This window comes from Schistocerca cancellata, chromosome 10, assembly GCF_023864275.1.
Source record: "Schistocerca cancellata isolate TAMUIC-IGC-003103 chromosome 10, iqSchCanc2.1, whole genome shotgun sequence".
NCBI lineage: Eukaryota > Metazoa > Arthropoda > Insecta > Orthoptera > Acrididae > Schistocerca > Schistocerca cancellata.
This window is the reverse complement of record NC_064635.1, coordinates 196,121,480-196,140,979: the sequence shown is the minus strand read 5'-3', so window position 1 is coordinate 196,140,979 and position 19,500 is coordinate 196,121,480. Positions and strand designations below refer to the sequence as shown.

The window sequence follows — 19,500 nt, the reverse complement described above, 5'->3', positions numbered from 1 at the left end:
TACAAATGTCCAATGTGGATTTCGTAGGCGCCGCTCTGCTGTTGACCATCTGGTTACCTTGTCGACCTTCATTATGAATAACTTCTTGCGGAAGCGCCCGACCGCGGCTGTGTTCTTTGATTTGGAGAAGGCTTACGACACCTGTTGGAGGGCGGGCATTCTCCGCACCATGCATACATGGGGCCTTCGCGGTCGCCTCCCTCTTTTTATTCGTTCCTTTTTAATGGATCGACAGTTCAGGGTACGTGTGGGTTCTGTCCTGTCCGACACCTTTCGCCAGGAGAATGGGGTGCCACAGGGCTCAGTTTTGAGCGTCGCTCTGTTCGCCATCGCGATCAATCCAATAATGGATTGCCTCCCAGCTGATGTATCAGGCTCCCTTTTTGTGGACGATTTTACCATCTATTGCAGCGCGCAGCGTACACGTGTCCTGGAGCGCTGTCTTCAGCGTTCTCTTGACCGTCTTTACTCCTGGAGTGTCGCCAATGGCTTCCGTTTTTCTGCCGAGAAGACGGTCTGTATTAACTTCTGGCGCTACAAAGAGTTTCTCCCACCGTCCTTACGACTTGGTCCCGTTGCTCTCCCAATCGTGGAGACAACCAAATTTTTAGGCCTTACCTTTGACAGGAAACTTAGCTGGTCTCCACATGTGTCATATTTGGCCGCCCGTTGTACCCGTTCTTTAAATGTCCTCCGTGTTCTCAGTGGTATGTCGTGGGGAGCGGATCGAACCGTCCTCCTTCGTCTATATCGGTCGATCGTCCGCTCCAAGCTGGATTATGGGAGCTTCGTATACTCCTCTGCACGGCCATCCATCTTACGCCGCCTCAACTCCATACAACATCGGGGTTTACGACTTGCGATCGGAGCATTTTATACCAGTCCCGTAGAGAGTCTTCATGCTGACGCTGGCGAATTGCCGCTCACTTACCGGCGCGATATACTGCTTTGTCGGTATGCCTGTCGGCTACTGTCAATGCCCGACCATCCGTCTTATCGTTCCTTTTTTGACGACTCTCTCGACCGTCAATACGGGTTGTATGTCTCTGCCCTGCTACCCCCTGGAGTTCGCTTTCGTCGCCTCCTTCAACACCTTCATTTTTCACTCCCTGCAACCTTTCGAGTGGGCGAGAGCCACACGCCACCTTGGCTCCAGGCTCAGGTCCGCGTTCACCTCGACGTCAGCTCGCTCCCAAAAGAGGTCACCCCCAGTTCGGTCTACCACTCCCGTTTTTTGGAACTTCGTTCGAAGTTCATCACCATGACTTTCATTTATACAGATGGCTCTAAGACCAATGACGGGGTCGGGTGTTCCTTCATAGTCGGGGCACAAAGTTTCCAATACCGGCTCCATGACCATTGTTCGGTCTTCACAGCTGAGCTCTTTGCCCTCTACCAGGCTGTTCTTTACATCTGCCGCCACCGACATTCTGCTTATGTCATCTGCTCAGATTCCCTGAGCGCCATCCAGAGCCTCAGTGATCCGTACCCAGTTCACCCTTTCGTACACCGGATCCAACGCTCTCTTCAGCGGCTGGTGGACGTCGGTCCGCCGGTTAGCTTTATGTGGGTTCCTGGCCATGTCGGTATCCCTGGGAATGAAGCTGCAGATGCCGCGGCCAAGGCTGCGGTCCTCCAGCCTCGGACAGCTTCTTGTTGTGTCCCTTCGTCCGATTTTAGCAGGGTCATTTGTCGGCGCGTTGTGTCGCTGTGGCATGCCGATTGGGCTGCACTTACCGACAACAAGCTTCGGGCCTTAAAACCTCTTCCCGTGGCTTGGACGTCCTCCTCCCGCCCTTCTCGGCGGGAGGAGGTCGTTTTGGCCCGGTTACGAATTGGACACTGCCGGTTCAGCCATCGCCATCTGCTGACGGCTGCGCCGGCGCCGTTCTGTCCATGTGGGCAATTGCTGACGGTCCGCCACATTTTAACGTCCTGCCCGGATTTTAACACACTGCGTCTTGATCTTGGCCTGCCATGTAGTCTAGACGCCATTTTAGCGGATGACCCACGAGCAGCTGCTCGCGTTCTTCATTTTATCAACTTGACCAACCTCTCTCAGGACCTTTGATTATGCTGTTTTTTTTTTAATCCTATGCCTGTCAGTCTGTCTTTTATCGTGTTTTCCCTTTTAGTTGCTGTTTTAAACTTGTGCCTGGCGTTGCATTCCTAACGTAGTCTGGGCGCTAATGACCATTGAAGTTGTGCGCCCTAAAACCACGAAACAAACTTCCTAAGTAATAGAACCCAGTACGTTGTCCACGATGGTGAGTGTCCATCGGAGATGAGGGTATCATCTGGAGTGCCCCACGGAAGTGTGGTAGGTCTGATGTTGTTTTCTATCTACATAAATGTTTTGGATAGGGTGGATAGCAATGTGCGGCAGTTTGCTGATGATGCTGTGGTGTACGGGAAGGTGCCGTCGTTGAGTGACTGTAGGAGGATACAAGAGGACTTGGACAGGATTTGTGATTGGTGTAAAGAATGGCAGCTAACTCTAAATATAGATAAATGTAAATTAATGCAGATGAATAGGAAAAAGAATACCATAATGTTTGAATACTCCATTAGTAGTGTAGCGCTTGACACAGTCACGTCGATTAAATATTGGGGCGTAACATTGCAACACTGCAGAGCGATATGAAGTGGGACAAGCATGTAATGGCAGTTGCGGGGAAGGCGGATAGTCGTCTTCGGTTCATTGGTAGAATTTTGGGAAGATGTGCTTCATCTGTAAAGGAGACCGCTTATAAAACACTAATACGACCTATTTTTGAATACTGCTCGACCGTTTGGGATCCCTATAAGGTCGGATTGAGGGAGGACATAGAAGCAATTCAGAGGCGGGCTGCTAGATTTGTGAATGGTAGGATTGATCATCACGCGAGTGTTACGGAAATGCTTCAGGAACTCGGGTGGGAGTCTCTAGAGGAAAGGAGGCTTTCTTTTCGTGAATCGCTACTGAGGAAATTTAGAGAAGCAGCATTTGAGGCTGACTGCAGTACAATGTTACTGCCGCCAACTTACATTTCGCGGAAAGACCACAAAAATGAGATTTCGGCTCGTACAGAGGCATATAGGCAGTCATTTTTCCTCTTTCTGTTTGGAGTGGAACAGGGAGAGAAGATGCTAGTTGTGGTACGACGTACCCTCCGCCACGCACCGTATGGTGGGTTGCGGAGTATGTGGATGTGGGTGTTATTGACTTGGCAACTGGTGAAGTTTTCTCGTGAATAAATCATCCAGTTGTGACATTGTAATGATTTGTTCGTCGTTACATGTGATATCTACAGATTTACGTCCCATTCGGATAATTCCTTAGCCTTGTCTGACCTATTTGATTACTCACTTGACTGTTTTTCTTTAGTTCCCCGTTGTTGGAGGCGCTGTGTGTGCCCGTCAGTCACAGCGCCATCATCTCTTGGAAAGAAGTAGAGATGAGTCCAAAAAGTGGATCTTGATTGACACAATAGAACTTCGTGCCTGGTATGTCCTCAGAAGTGCTTAACAGCCACATTGCAATTATCAGCTCTCGCCATGTCATGAGAACTGCGAATGGCATCGACTTTGCTGTCTCATACCGTACAACCAACAACGTAGTTTCACTGCCCGTGAATGTCTAGTGCTTGGTCTCCAAGATATACGCTCACCTATTCTACAGTCGAAGTAATATGCTGTGTTCATTAACTTAATGGAGTCAATTAAAGTTTGAGGAGCAAGTCACTTCACTGCATACATAGCAAAATTTTTAGCTGTCAAGACTTTAATGCGACATTCATACAAAATAAATTTACTTAACAAAACCCAGTCCGATCAAAAAAGCTATGTGCAAAAATTGATTTTTCAGCAGCGGTCATAGCTCTAGTTTCACTGATAAAAATCAGAGGTATCGTATAACGCTTGGCCTAGCCACCATTTGTATAGCAATCAAAGACCGGGCATACTTCAGCTATCGCACAGTAGAGTGGCTAAATTCAAACTGTACTCTCTTCAGCCTGTACAAATTGAGCAAATATATTGCTTCTTACGCGTTAAGTGTGGTCCAAGGCAACCCACAGGCAGCATATAAAAGCACTATTTCTTCATGAGCGATTCCTGAGAAAATCTCTAACAACGATGCATTTTGGTATGAAAAGTATCAGTTGTGAGATGGGGACTTCTATAATTTCTGTTCGTGGCGGATGGTCAGAATTTCTACCATAAATTCTTAGGATATTTTCGGGAACATAAATTTTTTTAGTATCATTACCCATTACTGAGATCCAGATATACAAAGTAATCTTAATTCTGCATGTAAAAAAAGCACATAACATCCGGTCTGAGGCGTAAAAATAGTTTCACCTGACATAATTTACATAAAGGCTCTAAAGTCACCGCAACGGTTATGAGGATGCTAAACTGTCGGTATTAATAACCAATATAGTTCTGTGACGTGCTGTTCCTGTGTGACATTTCACTCCTAAACAAATTTGCCGAAAGTGGTACTGCAGTGATAAGTGGGCTAAAATGGGTCTTAAGATGCCACATAAGACTGCGAAAAATTATCTGCAACTGTAAAGACGGTAAATTCAGTAAAACGTTTCTAACATCTTCGCCCTTTTAAGATTCAATTAATAGGGTGGATATTTTCGATTTGCGATCGATGAGCAAGGTATCCGGAAAAAAGTGAAGCATACTATTTTTTGTTAACCTTACTTCATACTTGTTAAAATGTCAAGGTATATAAATCGTCAGAGGGTTATTGACCCGTAGATTTAGTTTTATATAAGCAGCGCACCCAGCTGTAGCAGGGAAAAGAAGGGAATCGTCGAAAAACTGCTTCTGTTCGAGCATGAAAGAGGCGAATATTTTCCTCTTTCAAAGACTGGCAGAAAAACAGGAAACGAGTTGCATGAAGCCTGTTTCCACTGCCCACCAATAATTTTGGAACGCTTTCACATAAATGCTATTTTGTGCTGAAGGAGACTAGGAGTGGTCATAGAAGTGAGTAGATAGTCAGTGAGAAAGAGGGGGATGAAGATAATGGAAGCATGGAAGCTAGAGGGGCGTGTGGGCGCGCGTAAATGAAAAATACAGATTTAGACCATATGTAAGCTTGGGACCTTGACCATCGGAGGTATTTTGGACCAAAATTTTAAACCCTTGTGTATAGGTGCAGAACCCTTGGGTATAGGGGCAGATGCCAGATTCATCGGAAGAATCCTAAGGAAAAGTAGGTTATAGTACACTTTTCCGCCCACTGCTTGAATACTGCTCACCAGTGAGAGATCAGTACCAGATAGGGTTGATAGAAGAGAGAGAAGATTCAACGGAGAGCAGCGCGCTTCGTTACTGGATCATTTAGTAATCGCGAAAGCATTAGGGAGATGATAAACTCCAGTGGAAGACTCTGCAATAGACACGTTCAGTAGCTCGTTACGGGCTTTTGTTAAAGTTTTGAGAACATACCTACACCGAGGAGTCAAGCAGTATATTGCTCCTTCCTACGTATATCTCGCGAAGAGACCATGAGGATAAAATCAGAGAGATTAGAGCCCACACAGATGCGTACCGACAATCTTTCTTTCCACGAACAATACGAGACTGGAATAGGAGGGAGAACCGATAGAGGTACTCAGGGCACCCTCCGCCACACCGTCAGGTGGCTTGTGGAGTATGGATGTAGATCTAGAAAATCAGAACTTCCCCCCCTTCCCCCCCTTCCCCTGTTGAGGAGTGTTGTAGGCAGTGGCATTGGGAGAGGAAAAGAAAGGCGACCGTGTGAGACGAAACAGTGGTAGTGGAATGTATTGTAAATCAACGGGAGAAAAGAACAGTGGGAGACACAAATACATAGACAGTGGCAGTGAGAGGGAGATGCTCGGCATGAAGGCTTACTAGTCTGAGTAAAAGGATTTAGAAAACAATGTTCAGAGTGAGAATCTGTTCATATGCCAAAATTTGAGAGGGCGGAATTAGGATTGAAGCAGATGGTTCTCCACATTTGTCAGTCTTTCACAGAGGAACGTATTCACATTTTTTGTCCCTCTGACAGGAACATATTATGAAGGTCTTCCACACCCACGAAGATACATAATGGTTTGCACTAAATTTCCTACTTATCAGTTAAAATGTAAATTCAGACATATAGAATCGCTGAGAAAGAGCAGATAGGTTCACTAAGCACAACAAAACATGCACCTAAATGCAGTGACTTCTACAGAAAGAAAATGTGTACTCAGTGGCGACAGCCTTTACTTGCAACTATAAAAATAACCAAAACCACAAAATTTCCCCCTATCATAAAATTAAATCCTGTTCTGAGGTAAGCAATCATTTTAAATGTCAATTATTTCACATAGAAATCGATGTAATTGTTTGAAACAAGGATACATCTTGAGTGTAGATCAGTGTGGCTTCTGTATCTACATGCAAACTCAGCAAACCACTAATGAAGAATGTGAAATAGGTTGCTGGTCACAGAGCTCAGCAAGTTTGTGTTCCAATTGTTTGACAGCTAATATGCCTCAGTGCATGCTGCAGTCTAACCTTGTCTAGACAGCCCTTACTACAGATTTAGGTTTATCACCATTTCAATAATGCTGACAAGTCAGACATGTGACTATGTCCTTGTATACTTTCAGTATCCCCATAGAGCCTATGTGGCAAGGGTTTTCAACTCAAAATTCATGTAGAAAGATAAACCGCTGTACTCTCTCCACTGCTTTTACCTAAGTGTTTCTGTAATGACGTTATCCTAAATAGTTACATTAGCCCTGAAATGATAGCATTGCTGTGTTGCAAAAAATGGCTGTTGCTTAAATTGTTCCCAGGGAACATACTCAGAACATCTTTGCCATTCGTAACGAGGGAAGTTATTGAATAATATACAGTTTCCTTTGTTCTGTGTTAACCTCTCTCCTCCTGCTATGACTCGTCATGTGCAGGAACACCTCCATGCTGCTATCGGTACAGCTTGTTTCTGCTGGTAGTGGTGGCAGATAGCGTTTCCCACAGGGTAGCTCCAACTGCAGTTTCCTGAAATGACACTTTCAGACAACAGCGCCTGTTGTCACATATTGTACTTTATTGCGAAGAAGGATATGAAAACCAATATGTGATAGTGTGTCGATACTGCAAAGCAGCAACAAGCCAATATTTCGTTTAGATTTCTTGTATTAAAAACTCACCGTTACTCGTTTCGAATCCACATTCTCGTCAGGTCTTACAGGCCTTTATCAAATTACGTGGACGTTGATTTGAAGAAAAGTTGCCAAAGTACAAATAAAAATTCACTTTAGAATGTTCGACAATCAGTGATTCTGCTGAAGGCTCTCGTTCTTAAATGCAGCACTTGAATTCAGCACCAGGAATGTTTCTCAGTCTTTCTTCAACGAATAACACTAAAGTTGTTCATGTTTACAGAATCTTTGGCTCACTTCTATCACGCAGAGTATTAAAATTTACCAGCTGTTGACACACATCTGCCTTTGGCTTATGCAAGAAATAAGGCATATACATACTGAGTGATGCTATGTTTCAGATTCGTCCTGAATGGAAGACACTAAGGACAATGCGGAGACCGCAGCCATAGTGGACCCAGACACATGGTTGCATGATGAGGAGACAGCAGCAGAAACTAGGTAAGCAGAAGAGAAAACGATCATTCCACATCCCTACATGTCTCCTACCCAGCTTACGACCCTCTATACATTCTGACATGGATGTGTGTGTGTGTGTGTGTGTGTGTGTGTGTGTGTGTGTGTGTGTGTGTGTGTGTGTGTGTGTGTGTACATGTGATTGCCTAATGTTTCTGAAATGGAATTATCACACCTACAAATGCTTCAAATGACAGTTATCAACAATTAACACCTAAGCATGTATGTAAAATGAAGTATTGTGCTGCGGTATCACTTCTTTAATTCTTTCTAGAATAATCCCAATAGGAATGATTCATTCCTATTGGGATTATTCTAGAAAGAATTAAAGCTTGATACTGTAAATTATTTATTCTCAAAAAATTGCCCTCCAAGCGATCTGGGGGTTAGAATAGGCCCAAGGTATTCCTGCCTTTTGTACTAGGCGACTAAAGGAGTTTCACACGTTTCGGCCTTTGTGACGGTCCCCTGTAGGGTTTGACCTCCATTCTTCAAAGTTTTCCCCAAGAGCGAGCCAATTCGAGAAGGGCGCCTTAAAAGGTGCATCGTGTCCATCGTGCGTTGAGATCTTGAGCCCACTTTCTCGTTGTCGCATTGCAGTCCTGTCCATCCTCCATCTCATGGGTGAGGACACCTTCCTAGGTGCGTTTTCCACCATGCACTATGCAGTGTCGATTTCTGCGTCAACAATGACCATGGACATCTTTTCACCTGATATCCAGCACGGTAGCCAGTCCGTTGTGGTGGGGCTGCCATGTACCCTGTTGGTTGTAGCCTCCTGACCACACAGGTATAGCTCTGCTGTGCTCCTCACATATTCCAAGGGGTTGATGCCCATCCCCCTGGGGCATCGGGACCAAGCAATGGCAATGCTGCTAGGTGGCTTTTTCTGCAGCTGGGTGGCGCCTGTGGGGATGCCCCTGGTGGGAGCGGGTGGCAGCAGGGTGGATGATGCAATGAAACTCAGTACATCAGTACATCTGGTGGTGAAATACCAACAGTCTCTAAGCGATCACGAGCTCAATTCACCACACAGAAGTGCGGCCCCAAATCGTTCCCCTCCCTGGCCTCACCATGGGAGGAACATCGGGCTAAGGATGGCAGCAGACCTTATTTGCTCTGGTACCTTGTATGTTCGAGAACTGATGGGGAATCTTACATGACGAAGCCTCAGTTTTTTGTTCAGCATTTAGAGGACAAGTTTGGGGAGGTGGAGGGCTTGTCCAAAATGAGATCTGGGTCAGTCTTGATCAGAACAGCATCCTCTGCTCAGTCACAGGAGTTACTTACTTGTGACAAGCTGGGGGTGTTACTGTAACCATCACACCCCATAAGAGCTTAAATATGGTCCAGGGCATCATATTTCACGGACCCCCCAGGGGGTCAACAACTCTTTTGTGGATACGTGCGTAGCGAGCACGGGACCCCGAGCTAATGTGGCCTTCCTTCCTTTCCGGGCTGCATACCTTCCCATTCCGCATCCTTCCCCATCCCTATCTTCGCCCCTCCTCCCCTCACCTCTGGCTCTTTCCTTGCCTTTCTCCCCATCTGGGAGTATGGTTTGTGCCTACGTCCGGAGACGGACGCTCGTAAATGTACTGCATTCTTTGCCTTCCTTGCTTTTATGTCTTCTTCCTTCCTTTGTCCTTCTGTCTTCTTCCTTCCTTTGTCCTTCTGTCTTCTTCCTTCCTTTGTCCTTCTGTCTTCTTCCTTCCTTTGTCCTTCTGTCTTCTTCCTTCCTTTGTCCTTCTGTCTTCTTCCTTCCTTTGTCCTTCTGTCTTCTTCCTTCCTTTGTCCTTCTGTCTTCTTCCTTCCCTTGTCCTTCTCTTTTCCTTACCTCTTCTTTCCCTTTTCTCCGCTGCGGCGTTTGAGACCTCTCTTCCTTCCTTTCCCTTTCTCTTTCTTCCTCCCTGTGCGTGTCTGAAGGCCGACCCACGCCCTTCGTGCGTAGCCGGTGACGGGGTAACGCGTAATTCCCCGCCCCGGGTAGACAGGTAGGACACGTACGTACCCCCTGGTAACGGCCAGGCCCAGGGAGGGGTGATTACCCGAGCTGATACCTTCCGAAAATGCCGATTGGTCCCTCCGTCCGTTTGTCGGGAGGTGTGACCTGAGGTGTGACCTGAGGTGTGAACAATCACCTAAGGCGGGAGTGCCCTCAGAGAGGGCCCCCACAAGGGAGGAGCGCGCCATCGGAGACGCCGGTAATCATGGGGGATTCTTCCGCAATGGTTTCCTCACCTTCCACTAAGTCTGCTCACAAACGTAAGTATACTGAGTCTCAGCCACAGACGATTCTTCCATCGTTGCCACAGTTCCTTGTTGTTTCTCGGTCTGATGGTCACGACTTCTCCACGGTCAACCCTTTCATTATTCAGAAAGGTGTCGACGCAATAGCAGGTCCTGTAAAGTCTTGTTCCAGATTACGGAATGGCACCCTGTTGTTAGAAACACACAGTGCCCTCCAGGCACAAAAATTGCTGCGTACTTCTCTGCTCCACACTTTCCCTGTCCGGGTGGAACCGCACCGTACCTTAAATTCCTCGCGTGGAGTCGTTTATACACGCTCCCTCGATGGATTGTCTGACGAAGAAATTCAGCACTATCTGTCTGACCAGGGCGTAACGGCAGTTCATAGAGTAATGAAACGGGTTGGCACGAACATCATTCCAACCCGCACTGTCTTCTTGACATTTGACACGGTTCAACTCCCATCGAAAATCAAAGCAGGCTATGAGATAATTTCCGTTCGCCCTTACGTCCCAAACCCTACGCGTTGCTATCGATGTCAGCGGTTCAATCACACCAGCCAGTCCTGTTCCAATCCAGCCAAATGTGTTACGTGTGGCAAGGATGCCCATGAGGGTGCTTGTCCACCTCCATCCCCTCGCTGCATCAACTGTATGGGTGACCACGCTGCTTCCTCTCGAGATTGCCCCGTTTTTAAGGACGAGAAGCTCATCCAGGAAATAAGGGTGAAGGAAAAGGTGTCGACCTTTGCTGCTCGAAAATTATTCGCCAGTCGCAAGCCCACCGTGCCTCAGACAGGAAAATACAGCACTGTCCTTGCTTCTCCTCGGCCAACAAAGGAGGCGGCCACGCAGACTTGCGACCTCACCTTTAGTACCACGGTCGTCAGATCGGCCAGCGCAAAGATCGCTCGTTCAACCTCACCACTTTCGCCTGCCCACTCTATGGCTCACCCTTCGTCGGGTTCTGCTACATCTCGAGCCCAAAAGTCGGACGCCAAGTCTTCGAAAAAAGAGCATACTCGTGAAGAGTTTTTACGTACCGCAACTTCACAACCATCGGTTCCTTCTTCATCTAAACCACATCCTTCCAAGAAGGCTACAAAGAAACCCAGTTCCTCTCCTTCTCCGCCAAGGCGTGCCCCCTCTACAGCACCACCTGGCGGAAATCGCCCTCGGCCATCTTCTGTGTCGCCGAGGCGCACTGCTGGTGGCCGGTCAACCGGCCGATAGCTGGTGGCAGGGACTGCTCCTGACCAACCTATGGATCAGGATCTTCTGCCTTCGGCTGAATGCCATTCCATGCTGTCGGTTGCTAGCTCCGAGCAGTCTTTGAGTTGACAGCAACTTTAGTCACATTCCTCCATTTTCTTTTCACCCCATGTCCATTATCCACTGGAATATCCGCGGCATTCGAGCCAATCGGGATGAATTGTCGGTCCTCTTACGCTCCTACTCGCCGGTCATCTTCTGTCTTCAGGAAACAAAGCTGCGTCCCCATGACCGCTTTGTTCTCCCTCACTTTCAGTCCGTCCGATATGACCTCCCCTCTGTTGAAGGCACTCCAGCCCATGGAGGACTCATGATTCTTCTCCATGATACTCTCCATTATCACCCAATCCCCTTAAACAGTTCCTTCCAAGCTGTCGCCGTCCGTCTTTCCCTTTCTGGATACACGTTCTCTCTTTGTACTGTATACATTCCATCATCCACACCAATGGCACGAGCTGATCTCCTTCATCTTCTTGGTCAGCTTCCACCCCCCTATTTGCTGGTTGGGAACTTCAATGCCCACCACCCGCTTTGGGGATCTCCTCATCCTTGTCCACGTGGCTCTCTATTGCTAGACGTCTTCCACCAAGCGGATCTAGTTTGCCTCAACACTGGGGTCCCCACATTTTTGTCTGCCTCCACGACAAATTTATCTCATTTGGACCTTGCGGTCGGTACTGTTCCGCTAGCTCGGCGCTTCGAATGGTTCGCCCTTGATGATACACACTCGAGTGACCACTTTCCATGTGTCCTCAGACTGCAGTTTCAACTGCCATATATGCGCCCGCGACGCTGGAAATTTGCCCAAGCCGATTGGACATTCGATGACCGTCGCTTTCCCAGCGTCGACGATGAGGTCACACATATTACCGACGTTATTCTTACAGCTGCGGAACGTTCAGTACCACGCACCTCCGAATTGCCCCGGCGCCCCCCAGTTCCTTGGTGGAACGAGGCATGCCGTGACGCACTACGTGAGCGGCGACGTGCTCTACGCAATTTCCGTCACCATCCTGCTTTGGCCAACTGTATCCGCTATAAGCAGCTCCGTGCGCGATGCCGTCGCGTCATCCGCGATAGCAAGAAGGCAAGCTGGAAATTCTTTATTAGCTCATTTAACACCTTCACTCCCTCCTCGGAAGTTTGGAGTCGGCTTCGACGGTTCTCAGGCGCGCCTAGTTTCTCCCCAGTCTCTGGGCTCACTGTCGCGCATGATACCTTAGTGGACCCCGTCGCAATTTGTAACTCATTGGGTCAGCACTTTGCTGAGATTTCGAGCTCTTCAAATTACCCGCCAGCGTTTCTCCCGAAGAAACGTGCAGCAGAAGTGCGACATCTTGCTTTCTCCTCTCCAAATCACGAAAGCTACAATACTGTTTTCTCCATGCGGGAACTCCAACATGCCCTCTCTTCTTCTCGCTCCTCCGCCCCAGGACCGGATGGAATCCATGTCCAGATGTTGCTGCATTTATCAACCCATAGTCTGCGTTACCTCCTTCGCCTTTATAATCGAGTTTGGACCGACAGTACGTTTCCCAGACGGTGGCGGGAAGCTATTGTCGTTCCCGTTCCGAAACCTGGAAAGGACAAACATCTCCCCTCTAGCTATCGTCCCATTTCTCTCACGAGTAGTGTCTGTATGGTTTTGGAGCGTATGGTGAATTACCGTTTAGCTTGGTGGCTGGAATCCCGCAGTCTTTTAACACCTGCCCAATGCGGATTCCGAAAGCATCGTTCTGCAGTTGACCATCTTGTTGCTCTCTCCACTTACGTCATGAACAATTTTCTCCGGAAACGCCAAACGGTAGCAATATTTTTTGATCTGGAGAGAGCATACGATACCTGTTGGAGGACAGGCATCCTCCGCACACTGTTCTCTTGGGGGCGTTAGAGGCCGGCTGCCCCTTTTTCTTCGCGAATTTATGGCAGAGCGCACATTTAGGGTGCGGGTGAACACTACTCTCTCCCGTACTTTCTCCCAAGAAAACGGGGTACCCCAGGGTTCCGTGCTGAGTGTTATACTGTTTGCCATCGCCATAAATCCAATTATGGATTGTCTCCCTCATGATGTCTCGGGCTCCCTCTTTGTGGACGATTTTGCGATCTACTACAGCGCTCAACGGACCAGCCTTCTTGAACGACGTCTTCAAGGATGTCTCGATAGCCTCCACTCGTGGAGCATCGAAACTGGCTTCCGTTTCTCACCCAGTAAGACCGTTTGTGTCAATTTTTGGCGACGTAAGGAGTTTCTTCCGCCCTCCTTACATCTAGGTCCTGTCAACCTTCCGTTTTCAGACGTTGCTAAATTCTTGGGTCTTATGTTTGACAGAAAACTATGCTGGTCCTCCCACGTTTCCTATCTTTCGGCTCGCTGTCTGCGATCGCTTAACACCCTCCGTGTCCTGAATGGTACCTCCTGGGGAGCGGACAGAGTGGTCCTTCTCCGCCTCTATCGCGCCTTAGTGCGCTCGAAATTGGATTATGGAAGCATAGTCTACTCCTCTGCTCGGCCGTCTATTCTTCGGCGTCTCGATTCTATCCACCACCGTGGATTACGTTTAGTGTCTGGAGCTTTTTACACTAGCCCTGTGGAAAGCCTTTATGCTGAGACTGCTGAACCTCCGCTGTCCAATCGGCGAGCAGTCCTCCTGAGTCGTTATGCTAGCCATCTGTCTTCCATGCCTGCTAATCCAGCCCACGACCTTTTTTCGACGCCTCCTTTGATGTAGGGTATGCAGGCCGCTCCTCCTCCCTACTACCCCCGGGAGTCCGCTTCCGTCAACTGCTCCATTCTCTTTCCTTCCGCTTTCCTAAAACCTTCTTGACAACTTGGGGTACAGCACCGCCTTGGCTCCGTCCCCGGATCTGCCTGCTCCGTGACCTTTGTCAATTTCCCAAGGATGGTACCCCTACACTTGTTTATCGTCGGGCATTTGCTGCTCTATGTGCACAAATGACGGACGCCACATTTATTTACACCGACGGCTCGAAAACATCGTTAGGTGTAGGGAGTGCCTATATTGTTGGCGACACCCCAAATCGCTTTCGGCTTCCCGACCAATGTTCGGTTTATACTGCGGAGCTTTACGCTGTTCTCCAGGCTGTCCACTACATCCGCCGCCATCAGCGGATACAGTACGTTATCTGCTCAGATTCTCTCAGCTCTCTCCTCAGTCTCCAAGCTCTTTACCCTGTGCACCCTCTGGTCCACCGGATTCAGGACTGTCTGCGCTTGCTCCACCTGGGGGGCGTCTCGGTGGCGTTCCTCTGGCTCCCGGGACACGCTGGTATCTGTGGGAATGAGGCGGCCGATATAGCGGCCAAGGCTGCAGTCTCTCTTCCTCGGCCAGCTATTCAGTCGCTTCCCTTCACCGATCTACGGAGCGGTTTATGTCGCCAAGTTGCTCATTTATGGCATGCGCATTGGTCGGCACTTCCCCGTAATAAATTGCGGGAAGTGAAAGCCCTTCCTTGCGCTTGGAACTCTTCCTCCCGAACGCGTCGTCGGGAGGAGGTAATTTTAGCTAGACTCCGGATAGGGCACTGTCGTTTCAGCCATCGACATCTTTTAAGCGGCGATCCTCCCCCACTCTGTCCCCACTGCTCTCAGCTGTGGACGGTAAGACACCTTTTAATTGAATGCCCCTATTTTAATCCGTTACGCTCCCGTCTACAGCTATCGCCTGATTTATCGTTGATTTTAGCAGATGACACGCGCTCAGCCGACCGCGTTCTCCAGTTTATTAGTGACAGTGAAATGACGTCAGTCATTTGAAGCTGTTTTTGGGGACAACCACCCCCTTTCTGTAGCAGATTTTTAAGCTTTCTTCTATTTTTAGTTTCTCCAATTTTCTGACTTTGTTCCCATTGCTGCTGGTTTTAAATTTCGGTTTTTTACTGTCTTAAGTCACGGGCTGGGCGCTAATGACCATAGAAGTTTTGCGCCCTAAAACCACAAACAAAACAAAAAAAAAAATTATTTCACGGAGACCTTCTTTTGCAGTCCGACAATGAGCTGCACGACAGTTTAGAGCAGTGAGGTGTACATTTCGTCTGGTGTGTCCACTGGAGTCCGAAGGATAATCACGTTGCCACTGGTGCCTTCATTTTGACCTTTGAGGGTGATACGTTGCCCAAGGTGATCTAATGGTGTGATAAAGCCCTATATCCCTCCGCCGGTGCGGTGCTTTAAGTGCTGGAAGTTTGGCCATGTCATCCCACTGTACTTCCAGCGTCACATGCCGAGATTGTGGGCGCCCATTACATCCCAATACTCAATCTGTCTCAGCTGCAGAGAGCACTATTCGCCTTGCTCACCTGACTGTAGGATTCTCCAGAAAGAAAGGAAAATCATGGATTAAAAGACCCTGGCCCGACTGACTTACACTGAGGCTAAGAGAATTTGAATGCCTGCATTCTGTGCCTGACATGGTCTTATGCCACTGCTACAACAGTTCTGGCACCATCAGCTCCGCCAACCCAGGTCACCGCTGAGCCAGAAGACTACACCTGCCCCTTGATGGTAGCCAGAATTTCCCTCCCTGTTGCTCCTGCACTACCTACTTTGGGAGCAACCCCCTCCCCAACCATCAGGGACGTCCATCTCCACTTCTAAGCTGGAGAAGTGTAAGTCGTCTTCAGCTTCTATCGCTAAGAAGGGGTCCCTTGGGTCACTCCCTTCCTAGGTTTCTGCTAGTGGGAAAGATGACACCTGCCAGTGGCTGAAGAGCCCAAAAGCAGCTGGTTGTAGGGCTTCATGTTCATCCTCTGTCTTGGAGACAGAGCCAGTGAAGTCCTAGCCAGGGAAACCCAAGGAGCAGCGAGAGAAATCCAAAAAGAAAACCCCTAAGATCAAGGAAATTGCGGTGGCACCCACACCACCGCTACCTACAAGCTCTGGCTGAGAATGGGGTGGAGATTTTGGCGTCTACTGAGGACCTAGATCTCGCCAGACCCTCAGATACAATGGATATAGACTGCTCAGGCAATAAGTCGGTGACGGCAGGTGACTGAGGCGTAAACTGCCTCATTGAATTTTCCATGCCTTCCCAGTCTCACAACGTCATCCTCCAGTGGAATTGCGGCCATTTATCCACCGTCTAGCTGAGCTACAGCAACTGTGAAGCTTTACACCTGCTATCCGCATTGCCCTCTGAGCCTATAAGGGATATTACAGGAACTGTAGCGACTATGTCAGGTGGAGTTTGCGTTCATGTCCTAAACTCCGTCTGTAGTGAACATATGCCTCTTCAAACCCTTCTTGAAGCTGTGGCTGTCAGAATGACGACACAGGAAATAACTGTCTGCAATGTATATCTTCCTCCAGATGGTGCAGTACCCCTGAATGTATTAGCTGCAGCTCCCTAAATCTTTCGTACTTCTGGGTGATTTTAATGCCTGTAACCCCGTGTGGGGTCGTACCATGCTTACTGGCAGAGGCAGAAATGTCGAAACTTCTGTCGCAGTTCGACCTCTGCCTCGTAATACTGGGACCGCCACATATTTCAGTGTGGCTCACATAAGTTACTCGGCCATTGATTTATCAATTTGCAGCCCAGGGCTTCGCCCATCTATCCACTGTAGAGCGCATGACCTGTGCAGTAGTGACCACCTCCCCATCTTCCTGTCACTGCCCCAGCGTCAGGCACATGGACGCCTGCCCAGATGGGCTTTGAACAAGGTGGACTGGGGAACTTTCACCTCTGCTGTCACCGCTAAATCTCCCCCCACACCGATGTGATGGTTGAGCAGGTGACTAGCACAATTGTTTTGCCGCAGAAAACACGACCCCTCACTCTTTAGGATGGCCAAGGCGTAAAGCAGTCCCTTGGTGGTAGCTGGAAGTCGCTGAAGCAATTAAGGAGCGTCGGCGAACTCTACAGTGGCATAAGTGGCACCTTCCCTGGAGCATCTCAGACTTTAAACGGCTCTGTGCCTGGGTTCGCTACCTTATCAAACAATGGAAGGAGTGTTGGGAGAGATACATCTCCACCATTGGTTGCCACGTCACCTTCTCAAGTCTGGGCGAAGATCAAACGTCTTTTTGGGTACCAGGACCAAACAGCTGTCCCCAGTGTTACCATAAATGGCGAGTTTCGTACCGATGCAAGTGCTACTGCCGAGCACTTTCCTCGAGCATGTGTGTCAGCCTTTCGCACACTCAAACGGCGGCTGGAAGGAACACGCTGCAGTGAATTCTATAACGCCCCATTTAGAGTGGGAGCTCCTCAGTGCCCTTGCACATCGCCCTGACACAGCTCCTGGGCCTGACCGGATCCACATTGTAAACTTCTATGTGGTATCGCTGTTTACCATGGTTCCACTTAATGATGTATTGGAACAGCTGGATTGAATTTTTCCTGCCGATATTTCAGAACTGTTTAAGTGTGGAATGAGCAGTTTTATGAGCAAACGGATGGCTTGGCTATGGGAAGCCCCCTAAGTCCCGTAATTGCAAACTTCTTTATGGAGAAATTCGAAGAACAGGCCTTAGGTACTGCCAGCAAAAAACGAAATGTGTAGTTCCGATACGTGAATGACACGTTTGTGCTGTGGAGACATGGTAGGAAGGACCTAAGCCGGTTCCACGAACATCTGAACAGTATAAACTCGAGAATTCAGTTTACAATGGAGGGGAGGTAGACGGCAAATTACATTTCCTCGATGTGCTTGTTTTTAGAAACGAAAATGGTAGTTTGGACCACTCAGTATACCGCAAACCCACGCACACGGACCGTTATTTGTACCGGGATTCGAACCACCACCCACAACAGAAGTGGGGTGTTATCAAGACGTTAGCGGACAGAGCTAGAAATATTTGTGAACCTGAGTTGCTCGACGCTGAGATGGAACATCTCCACAATGCACTAACGAAGAACGGATATTCGTCCGCCGAAATAAAACGTGCGTTGAGGCAGCCACGCAGAAATCATACTGACGTACAGGCTACTGCAAAATCTAAGGTTTTCCTGCCGTTTGTTAAAAATGTAACGGAAAGAATAGGGAGGATCTTGACGAAGCGGAATATTACTGTAATTTACAAGCCCACCAGGAAGATACAGGAATACCTTAAGCCTGCCAAGGACGCTCGCAAACCATTGGAAAAAGCTGGAGTGTATAGGATCCCATGCAACTGTGGAGATCTTTATGTGGGTGCCACTAAAAGAACTGTTCTAAACGTTTGGAAGAGCACATGAGAAATTGTAGAAGAGAAACGGAACGATCAGCTGTCGCGGAGAATGCTTTCCAGCCAGGGAACCACAATATTCGTTTCTAGGAGACGCAAGTACTAGCGGCCACAAGCGGATATTACGAAAGGCTCTACAGGGAGGCAATCGAAATCGCTAAACACCCAAATAATTTCAACCGAAAGGAGGGCGTGAAATTAAATGGTATATGGATGCCGGTGCTAAAGATGTGTACCACCCGTCCACTACTGGGTGATGGCAACGGCGATCGACGGCGACGGGCAGCGGCCAATTCCACTGTTTTCAAAACACGTGACGAGACGCCGCGGCGCGGGAGCGCGGGGACACGGAATTTAGCGGCAGTCAGTAGCGAGCCAGTGGGTGTACTGGACCTTCCATCGAGCTACGGACCCCCTTGAAGATGTCTGCCGCAGTCCGAGACGTTGGGAACTGACAGAATTCATCAACCGACCACGGCATAACGGCCCGGATAATTATAATGGACCTAAGCACTAGTTCACCCTGCTGCTCTCAGCTGTCACTTCCTCTCGATTGTTGAAGTGTTCCGGGGCTCTGAAGCGGTTTAAACTGACGGCTCAATGGCTGATGGTGATCTAGTCTTCACATATGTTCATGGAGGACATATTGAGCAGCACTCCTTGCCAGTTGGCTGTAGCGTTTTCACTGCAGAGCTGGTGGCCACATCTCGTGCTCTTGAGTACATCTGCTCATGCCCTGGCGTGTCATTTCTCCTGTGTACTGACTCATTGAGGAGCCAACAAGCTATCGACCAGTGCTACCCTCGCCACCCTCTTGTAGCGTCCATTCAGGAGTCCATCTGTGCCTTGGAACAGTCCCGCCATTCCGTGGTGTTCGTGGGACGCCAGGACACGTCGGAATCACTGGCAAAGAACTTGCCGATAGGCTGGCTAACAAGTGACGTGGAAACTGCTTCTGGAGATAGCTATCTCTGTAGCTGACCTGCGTTCTGTCTTAAATCACAGGGTTCTCCAGCTTCGGGAGATGGAATGGCATAACAGCATGCACAACAAACTGTCTCTTGTTAAGGAAACTATGCATGTGTGGAAGTCTTCCATGCAGGCATCTCACAGGAAATCAGTCGTCCTCTGCATGGTTCTGGTCTCCCCCGCCCCC

At 48.6% G+C, this 19,500-nt stretch overlaps 1 protein-coding gene across 1 annotated transcript in view; it reads left to right on the top strand.

The window, feature by feature from the left end:
• LOC126106254 (ankyrin repeat domain-containing protein 2-like) overlaps positions 1-19,500 on the top strand; it is a 76,594-nt gene that overhangs the window by 33,170 nt on the left and 23,924 nt on the right. Inside the window, exon 2 of the mRNA XM_049912479.1 lies at positions 7,523-7,622. Coding sequence (XP_049768436.1) covers positions 7,534-7,622 — 89 coding nt within the window. The 5' untranslated portion in view covers positions 7,523-7,533. The remainder of the gene's footprint in view (positions 1-7,522; positions 7,623-19,500) is intronic.